The sequence below is a fragment of the Macrobrachium rosenbergii genome, chromosome 16, assembly GCF_040412425.1.
Source record: "Macrobrachium rosenbergii isolate ZJJX-2024 chromosome 16, ASM4041242v1, whole genome shotgun sequence".
Classification (NCBI taxonomy): domain Eukaryota; kingdom Metazoa; phylum Arthropoda; class Malacostraca; order Decapoda; family Palaemonidae; genus Macrobrachium; species Macrobrachium rosenbergii.
The window spans coordinates 38,488,575-38,512,464 of NC_089756.1; the positions used below are offsets into that span (position 1 = coordinate 38,488,575).

Sequence of the window (23,890 nt, forward strand, 5' to 3'; positions counted from 1 at the left end):
CACAATGTAAAAATTAACTGATTCATCTGTTCAAAGCAAGCCAGAGTATGTACATCGTATGCTGTTTAAGTATCTTCTTGAAAACCATTTTCCTATTTCGAGAACATTTCAAGGAAAAATGGTCGGGCTTCTTCTTCCGAGACACGTTTGGCGATGTTGACTCACCTTTCTAGTCACGTACGTTAGGGCAGTAGAGGTCAAAGCTGTCATAACACTTATCTAAAAATCTCACTCATGTGACTACGGCGTTATTTGGCCTTCCCTTCATAAACAAGAGTCGCATTCATTTGTAATACGACGTGTATGACGTCTGGATTTTATGTTTTTGTCTATCATGTGTATAGGTGTATGGGAGAGAGTTCCCAGCTGATTTAACGGGGATTTTCCATGCTCGTGCAATGATGGTTCACCGAACTCTTCTAAAAGAACCAAAATATTGTTATTAATTTCGTGAAAAAATGCGTTTGGCAGAAAGATAAGCAATTAAATTAAATATTTTATGTAAACGAATGTCGTAATAACTGAGACGATGAAACTAGGAAAAACAAATTTATATATTAAACACCTAACCATTACAGTTCTATTAAATGGCGTTTCCATAAAGAATATAAATATAACATGGCTTGGAATGAGATTGACAACATAGAATTTACATCATAAGTTACCATAACACTGCGCACCGTTTCTTCGAGAGTGCCTACGCCACGCTATGCAATATATTATATTTGAGTCCGTTGCATTACGCTCTGGGTGATATTATTGGAACGGAGGGATGGCTGCGCGGAGATGCTGCGCAGTGACGTCAGCTGTGTGCAGCCGCCAGCCAGACTTTGGTCGTAGGAGCAAACGTGTGGATGTGTCGTCGGCGCTCTGTGTCAGTTCTCTTCCTCAGCAAGCACCGTAAACACCACACTTCCATATATCCACCATGAGGATTCACAGGAGTTTATTTCGGCCGGCCAGGGCACTAATTGACCAGAAGCTCGATTTTTACTCGCAATTCAACCCGTCGCCACTTTCGATGAAGCAATTTACGGATTTCGGTGAGTACATTGTTTATTTTTTATTGTTTTCATAATTTTTAAAGCTGACAGTAGCAACATGGTGTTGACATACCCCTAATTTTATATAACCAACGTGTTTATGTTTTTAAATGTGGTTGATGTTGATGGTTACTGCACCAACGTTTTCCCTTATGGAAACTTTCTACTCGACCAGCTTACTCCATCGGAAACGTTATGATGCTCACGTAGCCCGCGATGCCGTTGTCGTGGCCACTAACGTTTGTAAATACAATATTGAATATTTTACCATCTGCGTGTAATCACGCCTTTATATAATAGATTATTACGGTTGCTGTTTAAATACGAGACGCCATACGTTGGCATAAACGTGGTTGTTCATTGTAATGTGATTGACGGATTGATTCTGGTGTTGCAACGACGCTGGGTACCAATGCTGTGTACCGCCAACCCATGTGAATTTTTATTTAAAACTTCGTTATGACGACTTTTGGGAAGTCGTCTTTATTTGGCGAAATGCCTTCATCATTGCTTTCCTTTGAATTATACCTAATATTTTCAAACGTATGTAATACGTGACTACATTTTATTCCTGTTTTAAAGTGTTTTGGAATAGTAGTCAAGTAAACGCAATTTTAATGGCACAACTTAAATATAATTTTAGCCCAGAATTCCCTTAATTTTAAATAGAACTCGTTAAATATAATAATTTTAACCCGGAACTCATTATTTTAATTAGATATCGTTAAATATAATTTTAGCCCAGAATACCTATAATTTTATTAAGATCCGGAAGTCTTCAGTATGTGCGATGCCAATTTTTTTTGTTTAGGTCCGGTAGAAGATGGCTATATTCCACTGGCCTTGCATAAACTTAGGCCTAACCAGGTAGCTTTAGGCCTAACACGTGCCCTTCGTTTGCCATATTGATTCAGGAGTGATGACCTAGTTTAGACCAGTTTCAGAATGAATCAGTCTTCGTTTGGAATGGCATTTTAACAGTTCCTTAGGCCTTTGTTTCTTTAATTATGCCTTAGATACTAGGGAATGACGGGGTAGGCCTAATGTAAAGTCGACAGTAGTGCCAAGGTGTGGCATCCACAAAGTGCCAGTTGAAAGGACCGTTTGGCATGTGCACGCGCATGTGCGCGTGCACTTTATATATATATATATATATACACACATATATATATATATATATATATATATATATATGTGTATGTATGTTTATATGTGTATGTATGTATATATATATAATATATATACATATATATATATATATATATATATATATATATATATATATATATATATATATATATATATATATATATATAAACACCAACAAGACAACGTGAAACTAAAGAAAATTATATTTTTCAGTTGCTGAATTATAATGAGAAACGTTTGGGTAGTGCAACTTTCACATGTTTTCATTTTCTCTCTGTTGTTAAGTTGCTCCATGTACGTAAGAATTTTATCAATCCTTGGAACTGATGCCAATCCCGTACATGTGGCTTGAGAGTAATCATGATTTCATATTTTGTCGTGTGCACAGTCACACACATGTGCAGTATCCAAAACAATGTAATTGTAAGAATGTAGTTACCACATGGAAGCTGGGCTCGAATGTGTTAATGTGAAGTCATGATGCACTCTATTAATCCTGATTCAGTTTCACTCTCAGCGAATGTTGAATGTCAAGGATGACAGATAATATTGACAGGAGGCCGCGCTTTGGAAAAAACTTGAAATGATTTAGATTAATCAGCACTAGGAGAGACAATGACATAACATAGAACGTTCCGTGCAGCTATACCTTTAATGTATTGTACCTATAAAATATTTTCTTGAAGTTAATCAATAAAAAGTTAGAGGCAAGATTTGTGTGTGTGTGTGTGTGGAACGTTTTATAGATTGATGAACAATAATCACATGATGGTGTTCCCCTTGCAAGAGGAGGGCCTTTTTGCCTTTATTTGGATGGGACTGTAGCGTAGACCTTGAGTATAATAAACGAGGAAGGAAGAAGGTAATGGCTAGGCCTAGGTTTCTGTGGGTGTTGGGCGGAGGGGGCGGGTGGGACCTTACATCAAATAATGCGCAGACTCCAAAACTGTGGGCCACTGTATCATGTTCATTCATTCAAGACCTTCAATGTATCAGATCTTTGTGCCGTGGTGTTAAGTCAATTATGTTAATTTCATGTAATTTAATGTTTTATGATTTTAACTTATGATAATTTCATGTAATGTGGGTTATCAGTGTCAGTCTTAGACTTCTTGAAGATAGTAAACAGAAGAGACATGTGTGAGGCAGCCACACGTGCAGTCAAGGTCCAGGGATAAAAAGTACCGTATGCTTCACCGTATGCCATACATCAAGGACATATGCCCCGGGCACATGTGACGTTGCAACCATAAGGGTTGGAGGTCACGTGCGCCATCAATATATATAGTGAAAGTTGTGCACAGATCGTGTCTTGGTTATGTTGTAATATATAGGTAGGTTTTTTTTTTTTTTTTGTGGAAGGAGATTGAGTTACAGTGCCACTGGATCAAGTTGCAAGTCATTTTGGGTCAATCCTTCAAAATGGTTTTGTCATTGACTGAATGGAGGCTGAAAATTGGCTTGCCGTTCTTGAATGTAAATGGATTAGGGCTAATATCGTCGTGTTGTCTTTTTTAGTTTGCCAGGCCAGCGTATACATACGTGTCACGTTAAGAGCTTAGAAGGGACAAAGATATCGGTTATATGTATTTTCTTATGTTGATTGCGTTACCTTACTTGGGTGAAAGGGTGTTTTATATATATATATATATATATATATATATATATATATATATATATATATATATATATATATATATATATATATATAAAATGTGTGTACGTGCGCGGCCGTGCATATATCATGTATTCTTCTCCGCAAGAGCCTCGCTGTCGACCTATAACGTAATTGATGTGTCATTGTAGAAAGTTCAGGTTGCTTTAGGGAAGCCGACATGATGTGTTGCAATGGTCACAGCTTCCTCTGTATTTCTTTGTAACATGACCTTGCATTTCTCTCTCTCTCTCTCTCTCTCTCTCTCTCTCTCTCTCTCTCTCTCTCTCTCTCTCTCCGGGTGAATTTATTTTGTCCCAGGAATCCCTTGGTCGTCATACATTGCTGTTAATATTAGTGTTTTGAACTTGTTTATGAGCTGTCATCCTGAACGTCATTGAGCTTCCTGTTTCGTCTTATCTCAGAAATTATTGTTTCCATGTTAAATGACCATTTCTTAGTTTTTCTTGATGCATTTTTTTTATATCAGTTTTTATTCATACATTTTTTATTTCTTAGTTTTTATTGATGCATTTTTTTGTGCGATTGGTCCGAGGTCGAACGTTACTGAAAAAAAAAATTGATTTAATATTTGAGGCTGTCATCTAAGAATTTTGTTCTTCCATATTTGTTTTCATGGCCCAACATTAAATTTATAACGTAGTACTTTTGCGTTAGAGCTTTCTTTTCTTGCTCATTTATGTGTTTCGTGTACTTTGTGCCCCGAGGAGTTGTAAAAAGCACGAAAGTACTTGGCACACTGCCGTTTCTTTTGCAACCTTTCCCGTGGATTTAGCTGATGGTTGCTTTGCCTTTAATACCGGCGACTGTTGAATAGTTTCGAATTGAAACTTTCTCATCGATTCAGAATTATGAATGGCTTATGGCGGTTTTTAAAATGGCGATTTCTTAGCTGTTCTTTAATGTTACTGTGATTTATTTTTTTTTTGATAGATTGCCGGGTCCTGAAAAATTTTTAATATAAACAGAAAAACGTTTCAGTGGACTTCAAGATTCTAAGGGACTGGGAAGATGGTCTATAATCGAGAAAATGACCTTATATTTCTGATTATCTAACAGCTGTACTTTTGTCGCTATCCCCGAGTAAAAAAAAAAAATACATATATTTCTGATTATTTGTCGCATGTCCCTAGTTGGTAATAAACCTCAAAATAAAAGCGTTTCCGTTATGTCGAAATGACATCCTTCGTAACCTTTCATTTTCTGCCGATTCCACGAATCCACGAATTACAAATACGGTCGCTCGGTCGCCGCGCTGTCTACGTGCGCTTCGTCTTCCGTTCCGTTCGTCAATTGATCAAACTGGCCGTCTCTCTCTACGTCACTGCTTCTCGGCAACATTCCGGTTTTCACCGGTTTGAAGTGGAGCGACCACCTGGTATGTTAGACTTACGGAAGGCCTTGACTTGAGGTGTAAAAGAGTCAGTGTCTGCGCGAGCCTGGCAATCCTTGGTGTGCAATATCTTACAGAGATTCTGGAGGTCTTGTGCTCTTGAATAATTGCCAGTGTTACTTTTTTTTTTTTTGCCTTGAATGTTGCAAAATGATCTCTTGAGGTTTTTCAGCAGTTTTAGGGGCATTGGGTGATACTGCACGTTTGATGGACTCTTACTGATTTTTTTAAACATTTTTAATCTTAGGTGGCCACAATGTTGTTTAGTTACGTCAGTTTGGCAGTTTTTAAGGAATTTGGACCCAGCCTCAAGTTATTCCGTGTGTAAGGGGACTGAAATGAGTTTTCCAATATAATGGGTTCCACGTTGATAAGTTACCTCTCTCTCTCTCTCTCTCTCTCTCTCTCTCTCTCTCTCTCTCTCTCTCTCTCTCTCTCTCTCTCTCTCTCTCTCTCTGTTATCCCATATGCAGGGGCACTGACCCAAATATTTCAGTATAATGGGTTCCATGTTATCTCTCTCTCTCTCTCTCTCTCTCTCATATTTTCTATGTAAGGGCACTGACCTGATTTTTTTTCACTAAAATGGGCTCCACGTTGATAAGTTACTCCCCTCTCTTTCTCTCTCTCTCTCTCTTTCCCCATCCTGTCATCGGGTGCTTGCATTGACGCACGTAGCCTGCTGGTTGCATCATCGCAGTGCGCCGGTCATTCGTTCTTGTCTGTTTCCCAGGGTTTTCCCCAGTCCTACCGGAGCGTTTTCCTAATGTTTCCCCTTCTCTTGAGCGGGACGGTCTGAACCAGTGCATCGGATGATTGTGTGATGGGTTGATTATAACAATTCACTGTCGCCGAAATGAGCACCGTATCTTGTTACGTCACCCATTCTTCGACCCTGTCGCTTTTGTTTTTGTCAGTATACGGCAGCGCATGCGCAGTAGGACGACTTAATATGAAAGGCTACGCTCGTATACCTAGGAAAAATGCAAATTGCATTTAAACAATTGGAATTTCCTTTGGGTTAATGTTGTCTTATTCGATATTTGTTCAAATTTGTTTATTTACTAATTTAATTTAGTTTTGAATTTTAATAAGTGAACTCTTCTTTCTGTATTCCGCATTACCTTCTGTTACTTTCTAATGAACATCATATTTTTCGGGAGCTTCTTGAATCTCCGGTCAATGGCCCCCTTTGTGGGCTTGTTCCATATGAATAGGGTTCATCTTCTGAATAATAATAATAATAATAATAATAATAATAATAATCAAAGGGCACGCTGGACTTCGTGCTTATCTTTCAATCCCATTTCTGTTTTATACGTTTAATTATAGGTATTTTTAATATTGTTAAATTAGGGCCACTTTGACAGATTCTTTGGATATCTGGGATGCTTTCATATCTGTTCTATACAAATAGATCTCAGCAGGGGACTAGTGCCGTCAGTGCACCTCGCGCGGGGCACTGTAGGCATTACTTAAGGATCTTTGCAGCGTCCCTTCGACCCCTAGCTGCAACCCCTTTCATTCCTTTTAGTGCAGCTGCGAGGTCTTCCGCCTATTATACCTTTGTAAACTTTTACTCTCAATTTTCCTTTCAATGCTGAGTGACCTCATCAGTCCCAGCACTTGATCTTTGGCCTGAATTGTATAGTCTATTCTATTCTATACGAATAGATTGTCCTAAGTCATTTTCAGTGGCTCAGTACGTGAATATTCGGTGGTGTTTGTAAGCTAAGTTAAGGTCAGTGTAAAGATCTGCTTTGAAAAGTTGTTGGAGGATTGAATAGAGATGTACTATGTTCCCACTTGCTGTTATTATGCTGCATTGCTTGTTGATGTTCATTTGTTATGCACGATTGTTTTTGTATCTTGTATTTGTTAGACGATGATTCCGGTATGCAATGTTGATTATTATTATTATTATTATTATTATTATTATTATTCAGAAGATGAACCCTATTCAAATGGAACAAGTCCACTGGGGCCATTGGTTTGAAATTCAAGCTCCCAGAGGATATGGTGCTCATTAGGAAACTCTGTTAACTCAGGAGAACCATAGTGGGTGCGTCTCTCTCTCTCTCTCTCTCTCTCTCTCTCTCTCTCTCTCTCTCTCTCTCTCTCTCTCTCTCTCTCTCTCTCTCTCTTATAACTGTAGTTAATTATCGGTTTTCTTTAGATTTCATCGATGTTCCGGAAAGTATTGGCTTATGCTCGCGAGTTAGTTTGATTGGCAGTCATTTCAGCCGGTAGCCTTTCGTATACATTATATATCTATATCTATATCTATATCTATATATATTGTGTATATATATGTATCTATATATATATATATGTCTGTCTATATATTATGTATATATATATATTTATATGTAAATATAAATGCATATATATACATATATGTGTATGTATATACATATATATAATTACACACATATATATACATACATACATATATACATATACAATATATATAATATAAGGATCCCGCAGAAACGCCAAAAGGTAGAAAGTTAATGCCTTATATTTTTCCGAGAACAACTGTCTCCCTTGACAGGCAAGTAATGATTCATTACTTGCCTGTCGAGGGAGACAGTTTTTCTCCGAAATATATAGCATTAACTTAATCTCTTTTTTTGGCCTTTTTATTGGCTCCTTTTAGTAGATGGAATTCTGTTTTAACAGAAAATATTTCACAGTCTTGTGTGTATGTATATATATATATATATATATATTATATATATATATATATATATATATATATATATATATATATATGTATATATATATATATATATATATATATAGAGAGAGAGAGAGAGAGAGAGAGAGAGAGAGAGAGAGATTGATTGATTGATTGATTTATATGCGCTCGGCTTTTCATGCTCGTAAATATCGTTTAATATCCAGTTCACTATATACGATGAGAACAACTTAGCAAGTGGAAGCCACCGGGAGTTATAACCTTGGCCTGTGTTTTATGAAGCGATAAGGCAAGCAGATGGAAGCCACAGGGAATTATAGCCTTGGCCTTTGTTTTATGAAGTGATAAGGCAAAAGCACTTATCAGCTGTAATCTTTTCCCTTTGGGTGCAAGTTATTCTCAAGGTCTGGTGGATTCGATGTCAAGTGATGTTTGTGAAGCGTTCCTCTTATATTAATCTGCAGTTCCCATGGCTTCGATCTATTCGGGTCCTCTGGCAGGCGACGGTAATGTCATAACCACTACAACTTGGAAATGTATGATTTCCCGTGGTTTTCGTATCAATTCTTATATTTCTCTTTCGTAATTTGTTCTTTCTCTAGGTTTCGTGTTGGGTACCTTGCGCTTGTAGCATTCTGCTTTTCAAGCAAGGGTTGCAGCTTGGGTAATAATAATAATAATAATAATAATAATAATAATAATAATAATAACTAGTGATGATGGTAATACTGTATTTCGTTCCAAAATGAACGTGACCGTGCTTTGCTTTCCCCTGTGCTTGCTTTCCCCAGTGCTTGCTTTCCCCAGTGCTTGCTTCCCCCTGTGCTTGCTTTCCCCTGTGCATGCTTTCCTTAAATCGTTTTACCTTACGTCTCGTCAAAATGGTTTCATTTCAGGCGCACTGTACACGTGACCCGAGTGTGGAATGCCCGTGGCATGGTTGGTTATCCAGAATATGATTCTGTGCGTGGTTCACGTTCTTATTGTCATATTGTGATGCTTTTGAAATGCGTTAAATCCTCGCTGATGTACTGAGGTGCCTAGCATTTAGATTTACTTGTCCTAAGAAAGGAAATTTTAATCTTGAAACTTGCAATTACTTTAGTGCAAGTATCTTGGTCTGCGACCTGGTGGTTTTGTTTTTAAAGTTAAGCTGAGGAGAGAGACAGTTTGGTCTCTGAAATATAGCCTTTATATTCCATATTTCGGCGTTTCTATAGGCTCCCTTATATTTGATTATATATATATATATATGTATATATATATATGTATATATATGTATTACATATATGTGTGTATATATTATATGTATATGTATGTATGCATAGTATCGTGCGTGGATTATAGAACCAATGCATAACCAGGCTTTGTGGACCTTCCAGAGGGACTTGCACAACCCTCTCCTTTTATGTAACAGTGGTAAATTAGAATTCACCGGTAGGAGAATGCTGAAAAACAATGCATCGGCTAAATAACGCTTTACCAGGTTGTCATGAATACCAACTACCGCCCTGTGCTATTAGTAAAACATCTCGACGAATGCAGATGCATTATTGCAACCTTGGAATGGTGAAACCTTAGGAACATTCATGCAGTTTGGTAAGAGAATAAGACTAAACAGTATTGAAACAGACATGAGATGCAGACATTAAAAGATAAATATTATATTTATTTATTTATAATATATATAATACATATACATATTTATTATATATATATAGCTGGTTGTTTATGCTGCACTTCCAAATTGATCAGTCCTAGACTTCGATGACAAGTTGCATTCAAACTTACGATTCAAGCAGAATCAGGTCTCGCGCCAGCCATGGGAAATCCATTACAACTTCATGCAACGACAGCACGAACTGGATGACGTTCTTCTCAGTCCATTACAGAATTATTGAAGCAATGGGGTATCTCGTTTAAAGGCTCCAAGATCATGCAACGGTGCCAGTTTTCCGTAATGGATATCGAATCTCTATAAGTGTTTACATAGTCATTACTTATTGGTATTGTCAGGGTCCACATATGTTAATCATATTTTCCTTGTTACCAGTTCGCGATGCTTATGTGATTGGCAACCAGAATCATGTCTTTGAATTTATCTTGGAGTCAGACACTACTGTCGATAGATTTGGCATCGCCGCAAGTGCTTTGCTAAAGCAACTCTCCCCCCCCCTCCTTCCTCCACCCACCCAACCAGTCGCCCACTGGGTATGCTTTTAGCTCTTTTTATGTCTGCTCCTTGGGGCAGGCTGTTTGGTTTGGTCTTTCTAACGAGAAATCTGAAATCTCCTTTCAGCTGGTGTGTTTCAAGGGCTGAAAAATGCAGCTGATTGCTAGAAGTCTCTCTCTCTCTCTCTCTCTCTCTCTCTCTCTCTCTCTCTCTCTCTCTCTCTCTCTCTCTCTCTCTGTTACCAACCCATAGCTTCTTTTTGCTAGCTAACTAAATTTACCAACTCATAGCTTATTTTTGCTAGTTAACTGATGTTACCAACTCATAGCTTATTTTTGCTATAACTAATGTTACCAACTCATAGCTTATTTTTGCTAGCTAACTAATGTTACCAACTCATAGCTTATTTTTGCTAGCTAACTAATGCTACCAACTCATGGCTTCTTTTTGCTAGCTAGCTAATGTTACCAACTCATAGCTTCTTTTTTGCTAGCTAACTAATGTCACCAACTCATAACTTCTTTTTGCTAGCTAACTAATGTTACCAACTCATAGCTTATTTTTGCTAGCTAACTATGCTGCCAACTCATAGTTTCTCTATGCTAGCTAATTAATGTCAGGTACAGGATTTTTTCGTGATAATAATACACTAGCTGCAGCTAGACAATCTGGCAATGCAAGGCTCGGGTGTGCGTGTGTTTGTACGTCCGTGCTGAGCTTTTGGCATTCTCATACCCCAGTGACTCCTAGATGTACCCTTGTTACGTAAAAATACTGCGTTGTGTAACTAGCTGCCTATGCCCGCCCACTGAAGCTTGTGTGTGTTGTGGTCATGCAAATCTAACGCATGTTACAAGCAAAAGTTGCACTTCCCAGGCATAGTTGTTATGCAAGATGAATGGATCGAGAATATTGCCTTTAAAGATGATATTAGTCCGGCTCCCTCATTGGTCAGTCTTGAGAGGGCTTGGTTGGGCGTGCGGCGTGGCTATTGGCTCGGGCAGGGGGCAGAGCCGGCAGGCATTGCTAGCAGAAAATACCCGTGTCCTTGTTGTTAGGTTTTGCTCGGTGTTTTTGTAAACATTTTCATGTACGCGTGATTAATGAATATAATGGATTTTGAAAGTATTTGATACGGATATATACCGTATGTATATTGGAATTGCATGCATCTGATTTTGTGTGTGTGTGTGTGTGTGTGTGTGTGTGTGTCTGTCTGTCAGGCAGCCTGACCGGTTTTCACCTTACGTAAAAGCTGGTATTGCGTCGCACGGCGACGTCATCGATCATATCCCGATCTTATGCTACCAGACTTTTACAGAGTAGGGCTGGAAAAACAGAAGTTAGGTTTGCTACCTCCTCTTACCCCCTCCTAATGAACACCATAACATTCTTTGGAAGCTTGAATTCCAAGTCAGTGGTCCCTGTGGGCTTGTTCCATATGAATAGAGTTCATCTACTGAATAATAATAATAATAATAATAATAATAATAATAAACACCTCGCTTTCTTGAGACCTTCTGCAACCACGTCCAGAGGATGACCAACGAGCTGGTCGAAACATGTCGACGGTACCTAAAATAATAATAATAATAATAATTACTGTCCAGGAGAAAGTGATTAATGCTATTACTTACTGCTGACTGTGTACGATAAGTGCTTCTGATTGTTTATGATAAATTTGATCTAGAATATATGATACTTTACTGAATAAATCAGGATATTCTTAAGGCGTCTCTGTGCTGTGATTTCAATATTACGAAAACAGGCTGTTGTTCGACCCTGCGAGTCAAGATAAGATGTACTGTACAGTACAAGGGCTGGTATCTTGTGGTATCTGTACAATTATTTTTTCCCTCCAAACTTCCTCATTTTTATCAGGAAATTTATCGTATTGTCATTATGAAAGTTGTTTGAAATCTGTCAGTGTTGGTTGGTGAAAAAAAATCCCTTTCTGTACAAAGTACTGAGAGATTAACGCCATTGTTGAATTCCCTGTGATTTAGTAGATTATAGTATATTTTGAATTGTCACATGGCCGTCTCTAGCGTATTTAGAATAATGTGACTTTGGTAAAGTTGTTAAATCATATTGTGAATACAACAGTCACGCGCAACGAACCCGTCGACATATCAATTTCTGAATGTATTTGGAAACGTATTCCGCTGAAAACCTTGAATCCTAATTGGAAATGAACGGGAAAGAGAATAACTGCAGAAGTTCCTTCTTTTTTGTCGTTCCATTCTTTAATATCCTAATTCTCAGTAGCAAGGATTAACAGAGTAATGTTAGCTGAAGCGTTGCTATGTGCCAAGCATAGCCTATCCCCCTTCCTCCTACCACTACTACAGTACACTCCTAGCACGGGTGAGAGAGGGCGGGGAGTGTTCGTTCTGAAACCACCTGTTGCATGCACACTGCTGAAGGGAGACTTGGGGCTTCTGTGACCTATAAGCTCCTCTCTAGAGTCTAACTTAGATTATTGTCAGGATGGGTCCTCTGGGATTATTGAACGTTAGTCTTTGTAGGCGATGTCAGGCTCATCGTTAGACTTCTTATCCTTCCGGACTCATATAGCTTTGTTGAACCTTCAGGTTTCCATATAAGCCTAACGTAGCCTTACCCCCTTGAGACCAGATTATAAGCTATTTTCCTTTATGTTAGGTCTAACTTTTAATCGTATTTTCCTTACTTTAGGCCTAACGTGATCCTGGATTTTTCCACTCGAAGGCTTTTCGTGGGCCTCACTTTCTTTTCCTTTAAGGCTTTTGTGATCCTTCTTTCCGTTGGAGACCTGACCTGAACCTTTATTTTTCCCCCCATTTTAGGCTTACCGTAACCTCTTCCCTATATTTTAGACCTCACGTGATCATTAAATTAACTTCTCTGTGTTCACGGCTATTAGCCGGGCCCCTCCCTTTATTTTTCATGCTGAAGTTCCAACCGAATTATGTGGGTTTGTTGGCTGATGCCCAGAATGCTTGACAGTACTGGGTGTGAGGTCTTTGTTTCTTCGCTTTTTGTTGTCTGAGGTTTCTAGATTAACTTATTAATTTAAAACTTCGTTGTCTACTGAAGCTATAGGAGGTTGCGTGACGAAACTCACATGTATTCTTATGTCAGTCTGTTTCACTTTTTTGCCTTACAGTTGTTAGACTGGTTAGACTGAAACTGCATGAATTATACTTTTGAAAGCACAGGACGCTTTAAACCGGGAAACCACTCGCGTTGCGTATTGCTTGCACGAGGAAGTATGTGAATTTAAGACGCACCGTGGTACCGTTACGCGTTGAAATTCAAGGCCGCCCAGTGTGACTCCCTCGGGATAGTCTGCTTTTGCGCTTTCGTGCTTTGGGTGTGGGTGTTTTTTTATTTTTTTATTTACGTATCCTTCAGTTTGTTGTTGTTTTTGTATTAGTGTGTGCGTATTGACTTCTGCCACTCAAGTTATTGGAAATGAATTGCGCTTGTTAGTTGGTGTTGATATACGTAGTCTGTTTATTCCTTGTCTTGTTAATTTATTTTTTCCTTTCTGATAACAAATTTCGTCTTTCAGTATTTCCTAATACCCTCTGTTACTTCGTACAAATGAGCACCAATTTCTTTGGAAGCTTGAATTTCAAGTCAGTGGTCCCTGTGGGCTTTCCCATGTGAGTAGGGTACATCTGCATAATAATAATAGTAATAATAAAATAATAATAATAATCGTCATTTATAGCACTCGGTGCAGGCAAGTTCATTTGGCTGCCATTTTCAGGACAGGCGGACTTGTCATGTTGCAAGGCTACTCTCTCTCTCTCTCTCTCTCTCTCTCTCTCTCTCTCTCTCTCTCTCTCTCTCTCTCTCTCTCTCTCTCTCTCTCCGGCGAAGGATCTTGATTGCAATGACGTCATTGCATTGATTCAACGAGACTCGTTGTGCTATGCATCATATAGATAGCTGCTCTCTTCCTTCATTGCTTAGCCTTCTCTCGTTCTGTGACCGAATCAATTTGCATTTATTCATTTACATTTATACATTTACATTTATACATTTAATTTATTCTTCTTGAGCAGGCATAGAGTTGTTTATGCCAGTCACTGGGTAGATGAAGTGTCATTGTTTGTTTTCGGCATTGGGTGGGCGTCAGTCTGTTTATTACCCTTTCGTAGTGTACATTGTTGGGATGAGGCCTTTCGCGTTCAAGGAAATTGATATTGCGAGTGTCATTGTTATTTGATAATGATTGATGGTGATATTTTCTGAGGTACAATGATAGGTAGTTGTGTTATAGTACTATATAGCCTATGTGTGTATGTTTAATATATATATATATATATATATATATATATATATATATATATATATATATATATATATATATATATATAATAATAATAATAATAATAATTTTAAAACCTTGCCATACTGTCGTTGGTATTCAGCACATTATTGGGGCAGAAATATTTGCGTGAGGCACTGCGCTCTGCAACTGATTGCTTGTTCACTCATTGAGTTCACTTAGCAGAACAAAGGATTTTACGGGTTTACTGGCTTTACTTTGTTTCCTTGCCCAAGTACCCCCCTCCCCCCCACCACTACCACACCAAAAAAAAAAAAGAATAAACGCTTGAAGGTCAGAAAAAGACGAAATCACATTTGTTAATATTGTCTGCGCCATTAGCAACGTCAATATAGAATGGTGGAGTTCTCAGGAACTGTGTGTGTGTGTGTGTCTGTGTGTAATTCTTTCATTGCACTGCAATTGCCAGGATTTCTGCCAACAACACGAGAGACGTCCAACCCCGCAATGATTGGGCAACTTTAAAAGGAAGTCTTCCACCATGACGCCTTTTAGCAGAGAGGACCCGACGGCGAATCCCCCGGTATGACAGTCCTCTGACAATCCTGGCTTTGCTGTGCGCCTTACTCTGATTGTTTTTTTTTTTATTATTATTCTTGGGTTGTTTTCATTAATGTTATTTCCCCTTTGGCATAGTGACGTCTGTAATGGCTGTCCTTGAGCCGGATGTATGTAAACAGGTTGTATTTTGGTATTACGATTTGGGAAGCCATCAAAAAACTTGTCTGTTAATTCGTGTGCCCGTGTATGAAATCCTGGCCTGCATACATGACACCTTTTGTTGTTGACTGTTATTACGTATCAAAATGTTAAGGCAGCGTTACGTCACGTGGTCATTTTTGGCAGAATTGGTAAAAGCGTGGCAAGAAATAACGAAATAAATAATGAATATTTTGTTGCGAAATGTTATATAAGGTTCATACACCGCTGCTTTTCTCGATACATCTCGTCGCGTAACTGAATATATTTGCAGTGTCACTACGTATGATTTCCCCGTAGGGGTGTAGTGCCGTCAGTGCACCTCACGTGGTGCACTGTAGGCATTACTTGAGGTTCTTTGCAGCGTCCCTTAGGCCCCTAGCTGCAACCCCTTTCATTCCTTTTACTGCGCCTCCATTCTTATTATCTTTCTTCCATCTTGCTATCCACCCTCCCCTAACAATTGTTTCGTAGTGCAACTGCGAGGTTTTCTTCCCGTTACACCTTTCAAACCTTTCTGTCATCAGTTTCCCTGTCAGCGCTGACCCGACCTCATAGGTCCCAGCGCTAGGCCTTCGGCCTAAATTCTATATTCCATTCCACTCCGTATAATATAGTTTATGATATGTCTGATTTTATCTCAGAAAAGGAAGTAGGCTACTTATCTGCAACAGTGCAAACAAAAATTGTAACTTTTGCTAGATTAAGATCGCAAGCACACTTCTCTTGAGACATTATCATTCCTCGTATCTGTTACCTGATAGTAAGTAGGATTTTATGTTGTAATCGAACATTTCCTTCCGCAGGAGTATCAGCGATAATAATAATAATAATAATTTATCATTATTATTATTATTATTATTATTATTATTATTATTATTATTATTATTATTATTATTATTATTATTCAGTAGATGAAACCCATTCATATGGAACATGCTCACAGGGGCCATTGACTTGAAATTCAAGCTTCCAAAGAATATGGTGTTCATTAGGAAGAATTAAGAGGAAGTATAGTAATGTGAAATACAGAAAGAAGAGATCCCACGTATCAAAAAAAAAAAAAAAAGATAAATTAATAAATAGATAAATAGGTAAAAGAGTTTAAAATGCAAGAAGAATATTGTTAGGGTAGTAATGCATTACATTTTCGCTTGAACTTCTGAAGTTCCAATAATTAGTGATGATAAGGTCCTGTTGCTTTTGTTTAGAAATATGGATGTGGAAAACTCTTTAGGTATTCGTGAAGGATTTTGTATTTCGAAGAGAAAATCTGCTCGCTCTCTTGATTAATTTTTTTTTTTTAACCTTGACGTATTTTCGTAATAATCCGAGTTGGGCTGCGAAAACTTTCCATAAGAAGATTGATGAAAAGCAAGCTCTCTCTCTCTCTCTCTCTCTCTCTCTCTCTCTCTCTCTCTCTCTCTCTCTCTCTCTCTCTCTCTCTCAGGCTTCCTTTTCGTCTCCCTTATTCATTATATTCATAATCTTAACACGATATAAAAAAAATGTATTAATTTATTTTACCCTTCAGTCTCTCTCTCTCTCTCTCTCTCTCTCTCTCTCTCTCTCTCTCTCTCTCTCTCTCTCTCTCTCTCTCTCTCTAAGACTTCCTTTCCGTTTTTCCCCTTATTCATTATATTCATAATCTTAACACGATAAAAAAATGTATCAATTTCTTTTACCCTTCAATCCTCTCTCTCTCTCTCTCTCTCTCTCTCTCTCTCTCTCTCTCTCTCTCTCTCTCTCTCTCTCTCTCTAAGACTTCCTTTCCGTTTTTCCCCTTATTCATTATATTCATAATCTTAACACAATAAAAAATGTATCAATTTCTTTTACCCTTCAATCCTCTCTCTCTCTCTCTCTCTCTCTCTCTCTCTCTCTCTCTCTCTCTCTCTCTCTCTCTATGTTCCACACAAATCTCTCGCTCCGTCCCCTCTTTTGTTCCTTACAAGTCTTCCAGTAGGCCTATTTTTCCCCTCGGCTTAGGTTGGCCTCATTATTAATCTCCCCTCTTCGCCGGAGGGGAAAGGTGAGAGTTGGTTCAAACCGGTTTCGTAGGCTGATCCTTCCTAGAGTGAGGAACACGTGCCGTTCAGCTCGTATTATTATTATTATTATTATTATTATTATTATTATTATTATTATTATTATCCATTCTAGTTGGACCAACAAATACTATATATATACACGCACATGTATATATATATAGTGTGCGTACATATATTATTTATATATTCATATGTAAATATACATATATATATATACATATACAAATACATATAAATATACATATACACATCTATATATTCAGTAACAGGAAGCAGGTGTGTATCGAAACATGCAGTTCCAGTGTATAATGAAATACGTCAATTCAGTAACAGAAAGCAGATGCGTTTCGAGAACAGCAGGAAGAGGTATATTGAAATTTATATCTTTCGTAACGGAAGCCAGGTGTATATGCGCGTATGAAGATTCATTAACGGAGAGCAGGTTTACGCTGGGAAATTCGGTAGCGGAAAATAGATTTGTAATGAAATATGCCAAGTAAATAGCATTCAAGAAGTAAATGTTTCAGAATAATCGTTCAAAAGTTTCAGCATGAATTAAGATATCTTTTTTTTTTTACGCTTAAGGTAGCGTAACATAATTTTAGGTTTAATTATGTGAAGGTACTGGTTAACATCACAACAGTCATTAACATTGATATTAACACTGAATTTATCGTAATTTAGTTGTATTATTTATATTTACCGTTTTAGCATGTACTAATTCGAAAATCGCCCTTGAATGCTAACAAACTGATTCATTTACTTAAGGGGTTTTTAAACTCCGGTTGGACCAGGTCTTGCAATATTAAGTTGCCAAGTTTCAAGGTGTGTGAGGTCTCTGAAAACTTGGCACGTTCGATATTTTTCTAAAGATGTTTTTGTGACTGCGGTCGTGTGCTTGCTATCGAATGAGCATTGCGTGCACCAGGGACGAGGTCACTCACCTGTGAGGGCAGGCGAGAGAGACGTGCGTGCATGATTGCGTGCAATTTGAACTTGTATGAGTTTTTTTTACTTTCCTGTAAAGGAAAACTGTTGCGATGGCTTTTTCTGTCCTCCCTCAGGTCTTAAAAACTACTGATGCTAGAGGGCTGCAAATTGATATGTTGATCATCCACCCTCCAGTCATCAAACATACCAAATTGCAGCCCTCTAGCTTCTGTAATTTTTATTTTATTTAAGGTTCAAGTTAGCCATGATCGTGCGTTTGACACCACTATAGGTGCCAACAACACAGGCCACCGCCGGGCCTGAAAGTTTCATGGGTCGCGGCTGAGAGTTTCATGGGCCGGAGCTGAGAGTTTCATACAGCATTATACACTGTACGGAAAACTCCATTTCGCTGTATAGAAAACTCGATTTCGCTTTATAGAAAACTCGATTGCTCATTTTTTACTTGTTAGCGACACTTTGACGGTGGGAGAACAGAAATCTGGAAAATTTCGTGTGCTCCTTTTGGTAAAATAAAATAAAATAAAAGATTCATAGAAGAAAGAAATGAAGCCTGTTCGAGCGAAATATCTCTGAAGAATTAAAGAATAGACATAAGAGACAATTTAGAATCCTGGGAAGAATCTCTTCCTTAGGCCGCTAAAGACTGTTCATAGCCCCCTATTCCAGTCAGGTTTCAGATATAGAGAACGACAGTTCTGATTACCAGAGCAGACCATATTGATTTTTAACTGTTTGCAACCACGTCCAGTCGTAGAAAAGTATTTTTATATTTCCCCAAGCGGTGCTCGGTAATTTAGTGTCATTGCCATTCAAAAGAAAAAAAAAATATATTACATTTTTATATAATAAATTTGCCTGGAGTTTAGAAACCATGCAAATGGAAAATACAGTAACATTATTTTACCGAGCGAAAGTTGGTAAGGTTTTATACATTTTTTTCGACATTTTACTCCCGAAACTGAAGACATTTTACAACCTGGCATTCGTGTCGTGGCCCGCGCCGTTACGCCTGCTTTATGTTTGGGTCCCGAAGAAGTAAAATATGCTCTGGGCGCCAGGTTGGATCCGGTCATGCTGTAAATTCGACGCCGACGGTTCATTGATTGCAAGCACACCCAGAATACTGCAGTAGTGATGTTTCTTACTCGGAAATTGTGATGTTTCTTACTCGGAAACTTATGAATTGAACACTGCAGTAGTGGTGATTCTTACTAGGAAATTGTGATGTTTGTTACTAGGAAACTTTTGAATTGAATACGGCAGCAGTGATGATTCTTACTAGGAAATTGTGATGTTTCTTACTAGGAAACTTACGAATTGAATCTATTGGCTAGTCAGTAATGGCAAGCAGTTGTTGGTAGTTTAATTTTTTTTTCCTCGGAGCGTTTATAAAGCACTTTGGATTTTGAGTTTCTGGAGTCGGTGTTTTCTCTGTTTTGTATAATAGGTTTTTGTTTTTATTTTATTTTTTTTTTTTTTTACATTTTGGGGGATATTTTGATCCAAAGTTCAATGTCCGTGTATTCGGGAGAACAAAATACCTTTGCACGATTTTGGTCTTCGTTCTAATAATTGGAAGAATTGATCCAGGCTTGCTTGCATGCATAGAAAATTAGTGTGCGCGCGTTATAGAGAGAGAGAGAGAGAGAGAGAGAGAGAGAGAGAGAGAGAGAGAGAGAGAGAGAGAGAGAGAGAGAGATTAATTTCGCCAGTAATCCTAACTGTGAACTCTGGACGTCGAGAACAGACTTGAACTTATGATTAGAAGTAAAATGAAAATAAAAAAAGGGGGGTGGTTTGCCTTACGGATTACTGGGCCCGAGCCGCATGTGTTCAAGTTCACGTTACTCTTTTTCCCTAATAAACTTCAGTAATGTAGATAAGACACGACAAAGGTACAAAGTCGAAAGCTCGACGCGACAGCAAGGTACGAAGTCCACCGCAGAGTGACGTGTCAGAAAAAGCCGATGAAGTGAACTGTAGCGTGTTCGTTCTAGAGGTGAATATTGTCGTATCTAGTTGAATAAATTAAGCTTGTTTTTACCGAAGTAAAATTCCATCATGTCCTTATCATCACAGCGATATCGTGTTATCCCGGAAGACATGTTTAGTACAGTTAGCCTAATTGATATATTGCAAATGTGTTTTTATAGCAGGCACTCGTCATGCAACAATGCAACAACACAATGAGACCACAATGACCGTGTTTGCGTGTTCATTATCAAAATTGAGATAAACCTTAATGTTGTCATTGTACAGAGAACTTTCATGTCCATTGTACGTCGAGCAGCGCACTTGTCGTCATTTCTCTACCGACCCACATTCCGCCCCTCACGCGGTGCACTGTAGGCATTACTTAAGGATCTTTGCAACGTCCCCTTCGGCCCCTATACTTGGAACCCCCTTCTCTCCCTTTACTGTGCCTCCGTTCGTATTCGCTTTCTTAAATCTTATTTTCCACCGTCTCCTAACAATTGTTTCACAGTGTAGCTGGCAAGTTTTCCTACTGTTACACCTTTAAACCCTTCTTTACTTTCAGTGACCTCATAAGTCCCAGCGCTTGGCTTTTGTCCTAAATTTTATATTCCATTCAGACCCAAATTCCACTCTGATATTGTTAAGGTTCTGAGAATCAGAAATGTTAACGAAGCAAAGGCTGCCCTAATTGTTGACGTTGTTAGGACATATCTCTGTCTCTCATTATCTTGTTTTCATTTTACATTGGCCGGGGATTTTCCTGCTGATAAAAGATCCGGATACTGCTGGTTTTCTTTTGACGGCAGAAACCCTCCTTTAATTAGGTGTAAACCCTTACCTGTCACGTGGCTCTTACCGATTAGTTTCTCTCTCTCTCTCTCTCTCTCTCTCTCTCTCTCTCTCTCTCTCTCTCTCTCTCTCTCTCTCTCTCTCTCTCAGTGTGTGTACAAGTTATTAACTGGAGACATTAAAAAGGCTTTCTTGTTAAGAGATTATTTTTTCATCACTTGACACGAAAAAGGACGAATTTTAAGTATGATTTAAAACATGACGCTGAAATTAATTTTTCTTGGAAGTAGCCAAATGTAAAATGTAGTCATATTCTTATCACTCATTTTATCACTCGAGTTTGCTTAACTTTTACGACTGGATCGATCTTGCGGTAAAGGCTGGTCGTGTTTGACCAGATAGCTGGGCTAAAGAAATCATGGTTGGTCTCACGCGACTGCCTTCCAGGTAGCTGTCAAACCTTTTGGTTTCGTAGTCAAATGTTTGATTTCTCTGGCCATGTCGTGTACATTCCGTTATCGTTGCGTTTGTTGATTTTATTTTATTTTATAGTTTTTTAATACGAATAATTATGAGAATCCAGGTATTCGTATTTTTTAGCCTCAGGCTTTAAGGACAGGAGTATGCATGTAATGAACGACAATTGACTTTAATCATTCTGGTGGTCAGGTGGGTAACGTGACCTCGTTCTGATAACTCCGGATGCGGGTTCGAATCCTGCTACGGACGTCAGAATTGCCTCATATTCTGACATTTGGATTTGAGGCTATGTAGTGACAAGTGTCTCCAAAAAAATGTGAAGAATTCGAATGCAGTTACATATTTAAAATGATTTTTCAACGTGGACTGTTGAACAGTCTCCCAGGGGACGTTGTGCAATCGGAACTTCTGAAGTTCAAGCGAAGATGCTATGCATTAATTCCCTAATACTATTCTCCTTGCATTTTAATACATTTTTATCTATTTATTAACGTATTAATTTATTTTTTCTTTTTTTAATAAGTGAGATCTCCTCTTTCTGTATTTCCCTTTACTTTCTCTTACTTCTTCCTAATGAACGCCATATTCTCTGGAAGCTTGAATTTCAAGTCAGTGACCCCTTTTGTGGGCTTGTTCCATATGAGTATGGTTCATCATCTGAATAATATATGTACTGTAATGATAATAATAATATTAATAATACGAAAGGTGCAGTGGTCCTGAAACACTGCATAAATTGTTGACGGGTTTATCTGAGGCGGTTACATTATCTTTTGTTTGATAGAGAAAGACAACATTGTTATTGAGTTAGTGTCTTATCAGTTACTTTATATAACGGGAAGGTCGTTGTATATAAAGAGTCTAGCGTGTTTTTATTATAATCACCGCGTGTTTTATCGGTTTTGCAAAGATTTCACAAGTACTGGATGTGCTTTGTAATTGATCTATTTATCTAGAACTTTTTCAACACTAGGTTCTCGATATTACTTGATATTCAGTGAGTACGTTATCAGAGTCCTCTTATCTGCAAATATTGTACTGGTACAAACAGGTACTCAACTTTACACTATCAAAATATTGTTCGATCTTCGTAACCCACTCTATCAAGTGCCACTATGTAGTTTAGTGTGCTGATTCGAAAAATTCTCTCTCTCTCTCTCTCTCTCTCTCTCTCTCTCTCTCTCTCTCTCTCTCTCTCTCTCTCTCTCTCTCTCTCTCTCTCTCTCTCTCTCAGGTGGGTGAATAGTTTCCTGAAATTCACGGTTGTACCAAAGGTTTTAAGAAATAATAATCTGAAATCACATATTTAAGTAGATTAATTATGTAAAACATCGAATTCCCAAGATTTGGATAAAAAATAATAGTCTTCTTTTCTGAGCTCATTAGGATAACATGGATGATATTTCAGCAATTTATATAATCCTTAATTTATTTTTGTTAAATTTGGAGAGTTTTCATCGTCATTTATGAAAGATTTAACCTGGACCTTCAAGAGGATCAGAAACTTGAGGACACATTCTCTCTCTCTCTCTCTCTCTCTCTCTCGTTCGTGTGTGCTTGCCAACAACTGCTGACGTCACGAGGACGAGACTTTTTTCATTTTCCCAGTTCAGTTTTTTTTTTTTTGTCCCTGCGTGAGGAATGGTTGAAGATTTTAAACTTGTCAACTGTTCTCAGAAGTTCCTCCAAGTATTTCTAAAGTAGTTATATATATATATATATATATATATATATATATATATATATATATATATATATATATATACATACATATGTATGTATATAAATTTATTTATATATACACTGGCACATATGTGTATATGTATGTATATATACTATATATATATATATATATATATATATATATATATATATATATATATATATATATATATACATATATACATTTACTGTATATTACTGTATATTACGTACGAACATACTCGAATATGCAAACTTCTCAAGAATTCCGTAGAAACTCTATTTCAAGAGAGATGTTCGATACATGAATATTTTAAAGCAGTTAATCGTGGTCCAAATGACATAGCGATACTCGTATTATTTACTACTAAATAATCGAGGTCAGGTGTCACGTGGAAACATGATAGGTGACTAGCACACCCACTTTCTGTCAGAATGGCACCGCCTGCTCCTCGCAGGTGTTAACGTCCCTTTATTTTTTTTACTATAGCTTTATTTTCGTATGTACTTGGGGTTTCATTTCTTCTGCTTTGTACAAGTTGTATGGAAATTGGGAAATGGCATAATGGACGCAACCGGCAAGGAATATATCCTGTATGTTTTATTACTCTTTGTATATATACATATATATACATGTATATATGTGTGTGTTTGTGTATTATATTACATACATATGTATATATGTAATAAATATATGTACTTTATACATATATATGCGTAATAATCATGAAGCTACAAATGTCGCTTGATATCAAATTCACGC

The 23,890-nt window shown here is 37.8% G+C and overlaps 1 protein-coding gene across 2 annotated transcripts in view; it reads left to right on the forward strand.

Moving 5' to 3' along the window:
• Positions 1 to 294: 294 nt before the first annotated feature.
• The window catches only part of Pdk (pyruvate dehydrogenase kinase), a 50,776-nt gene continuing 27,180 nt past the window's right edge, over positions 295 to 23,890 (forward strand). Inside the window, exon 1 of one of the 2 annotated variants that reach the window (XM_067118868.1) lies at positions 295 to 1,043. In XM_067118868.1, the coding sequence (XP_066974969.1) occupies positions 929 to 1,043 (115 nt within the window). In that variant the 5' untranslated portion in view covers positions 295 to 928. The remainder of the gene's footprint in view (positions 1,044 to 23,890) is intronic. The other variant, XM_067118867.1, reaches the window with a different exon arrangement.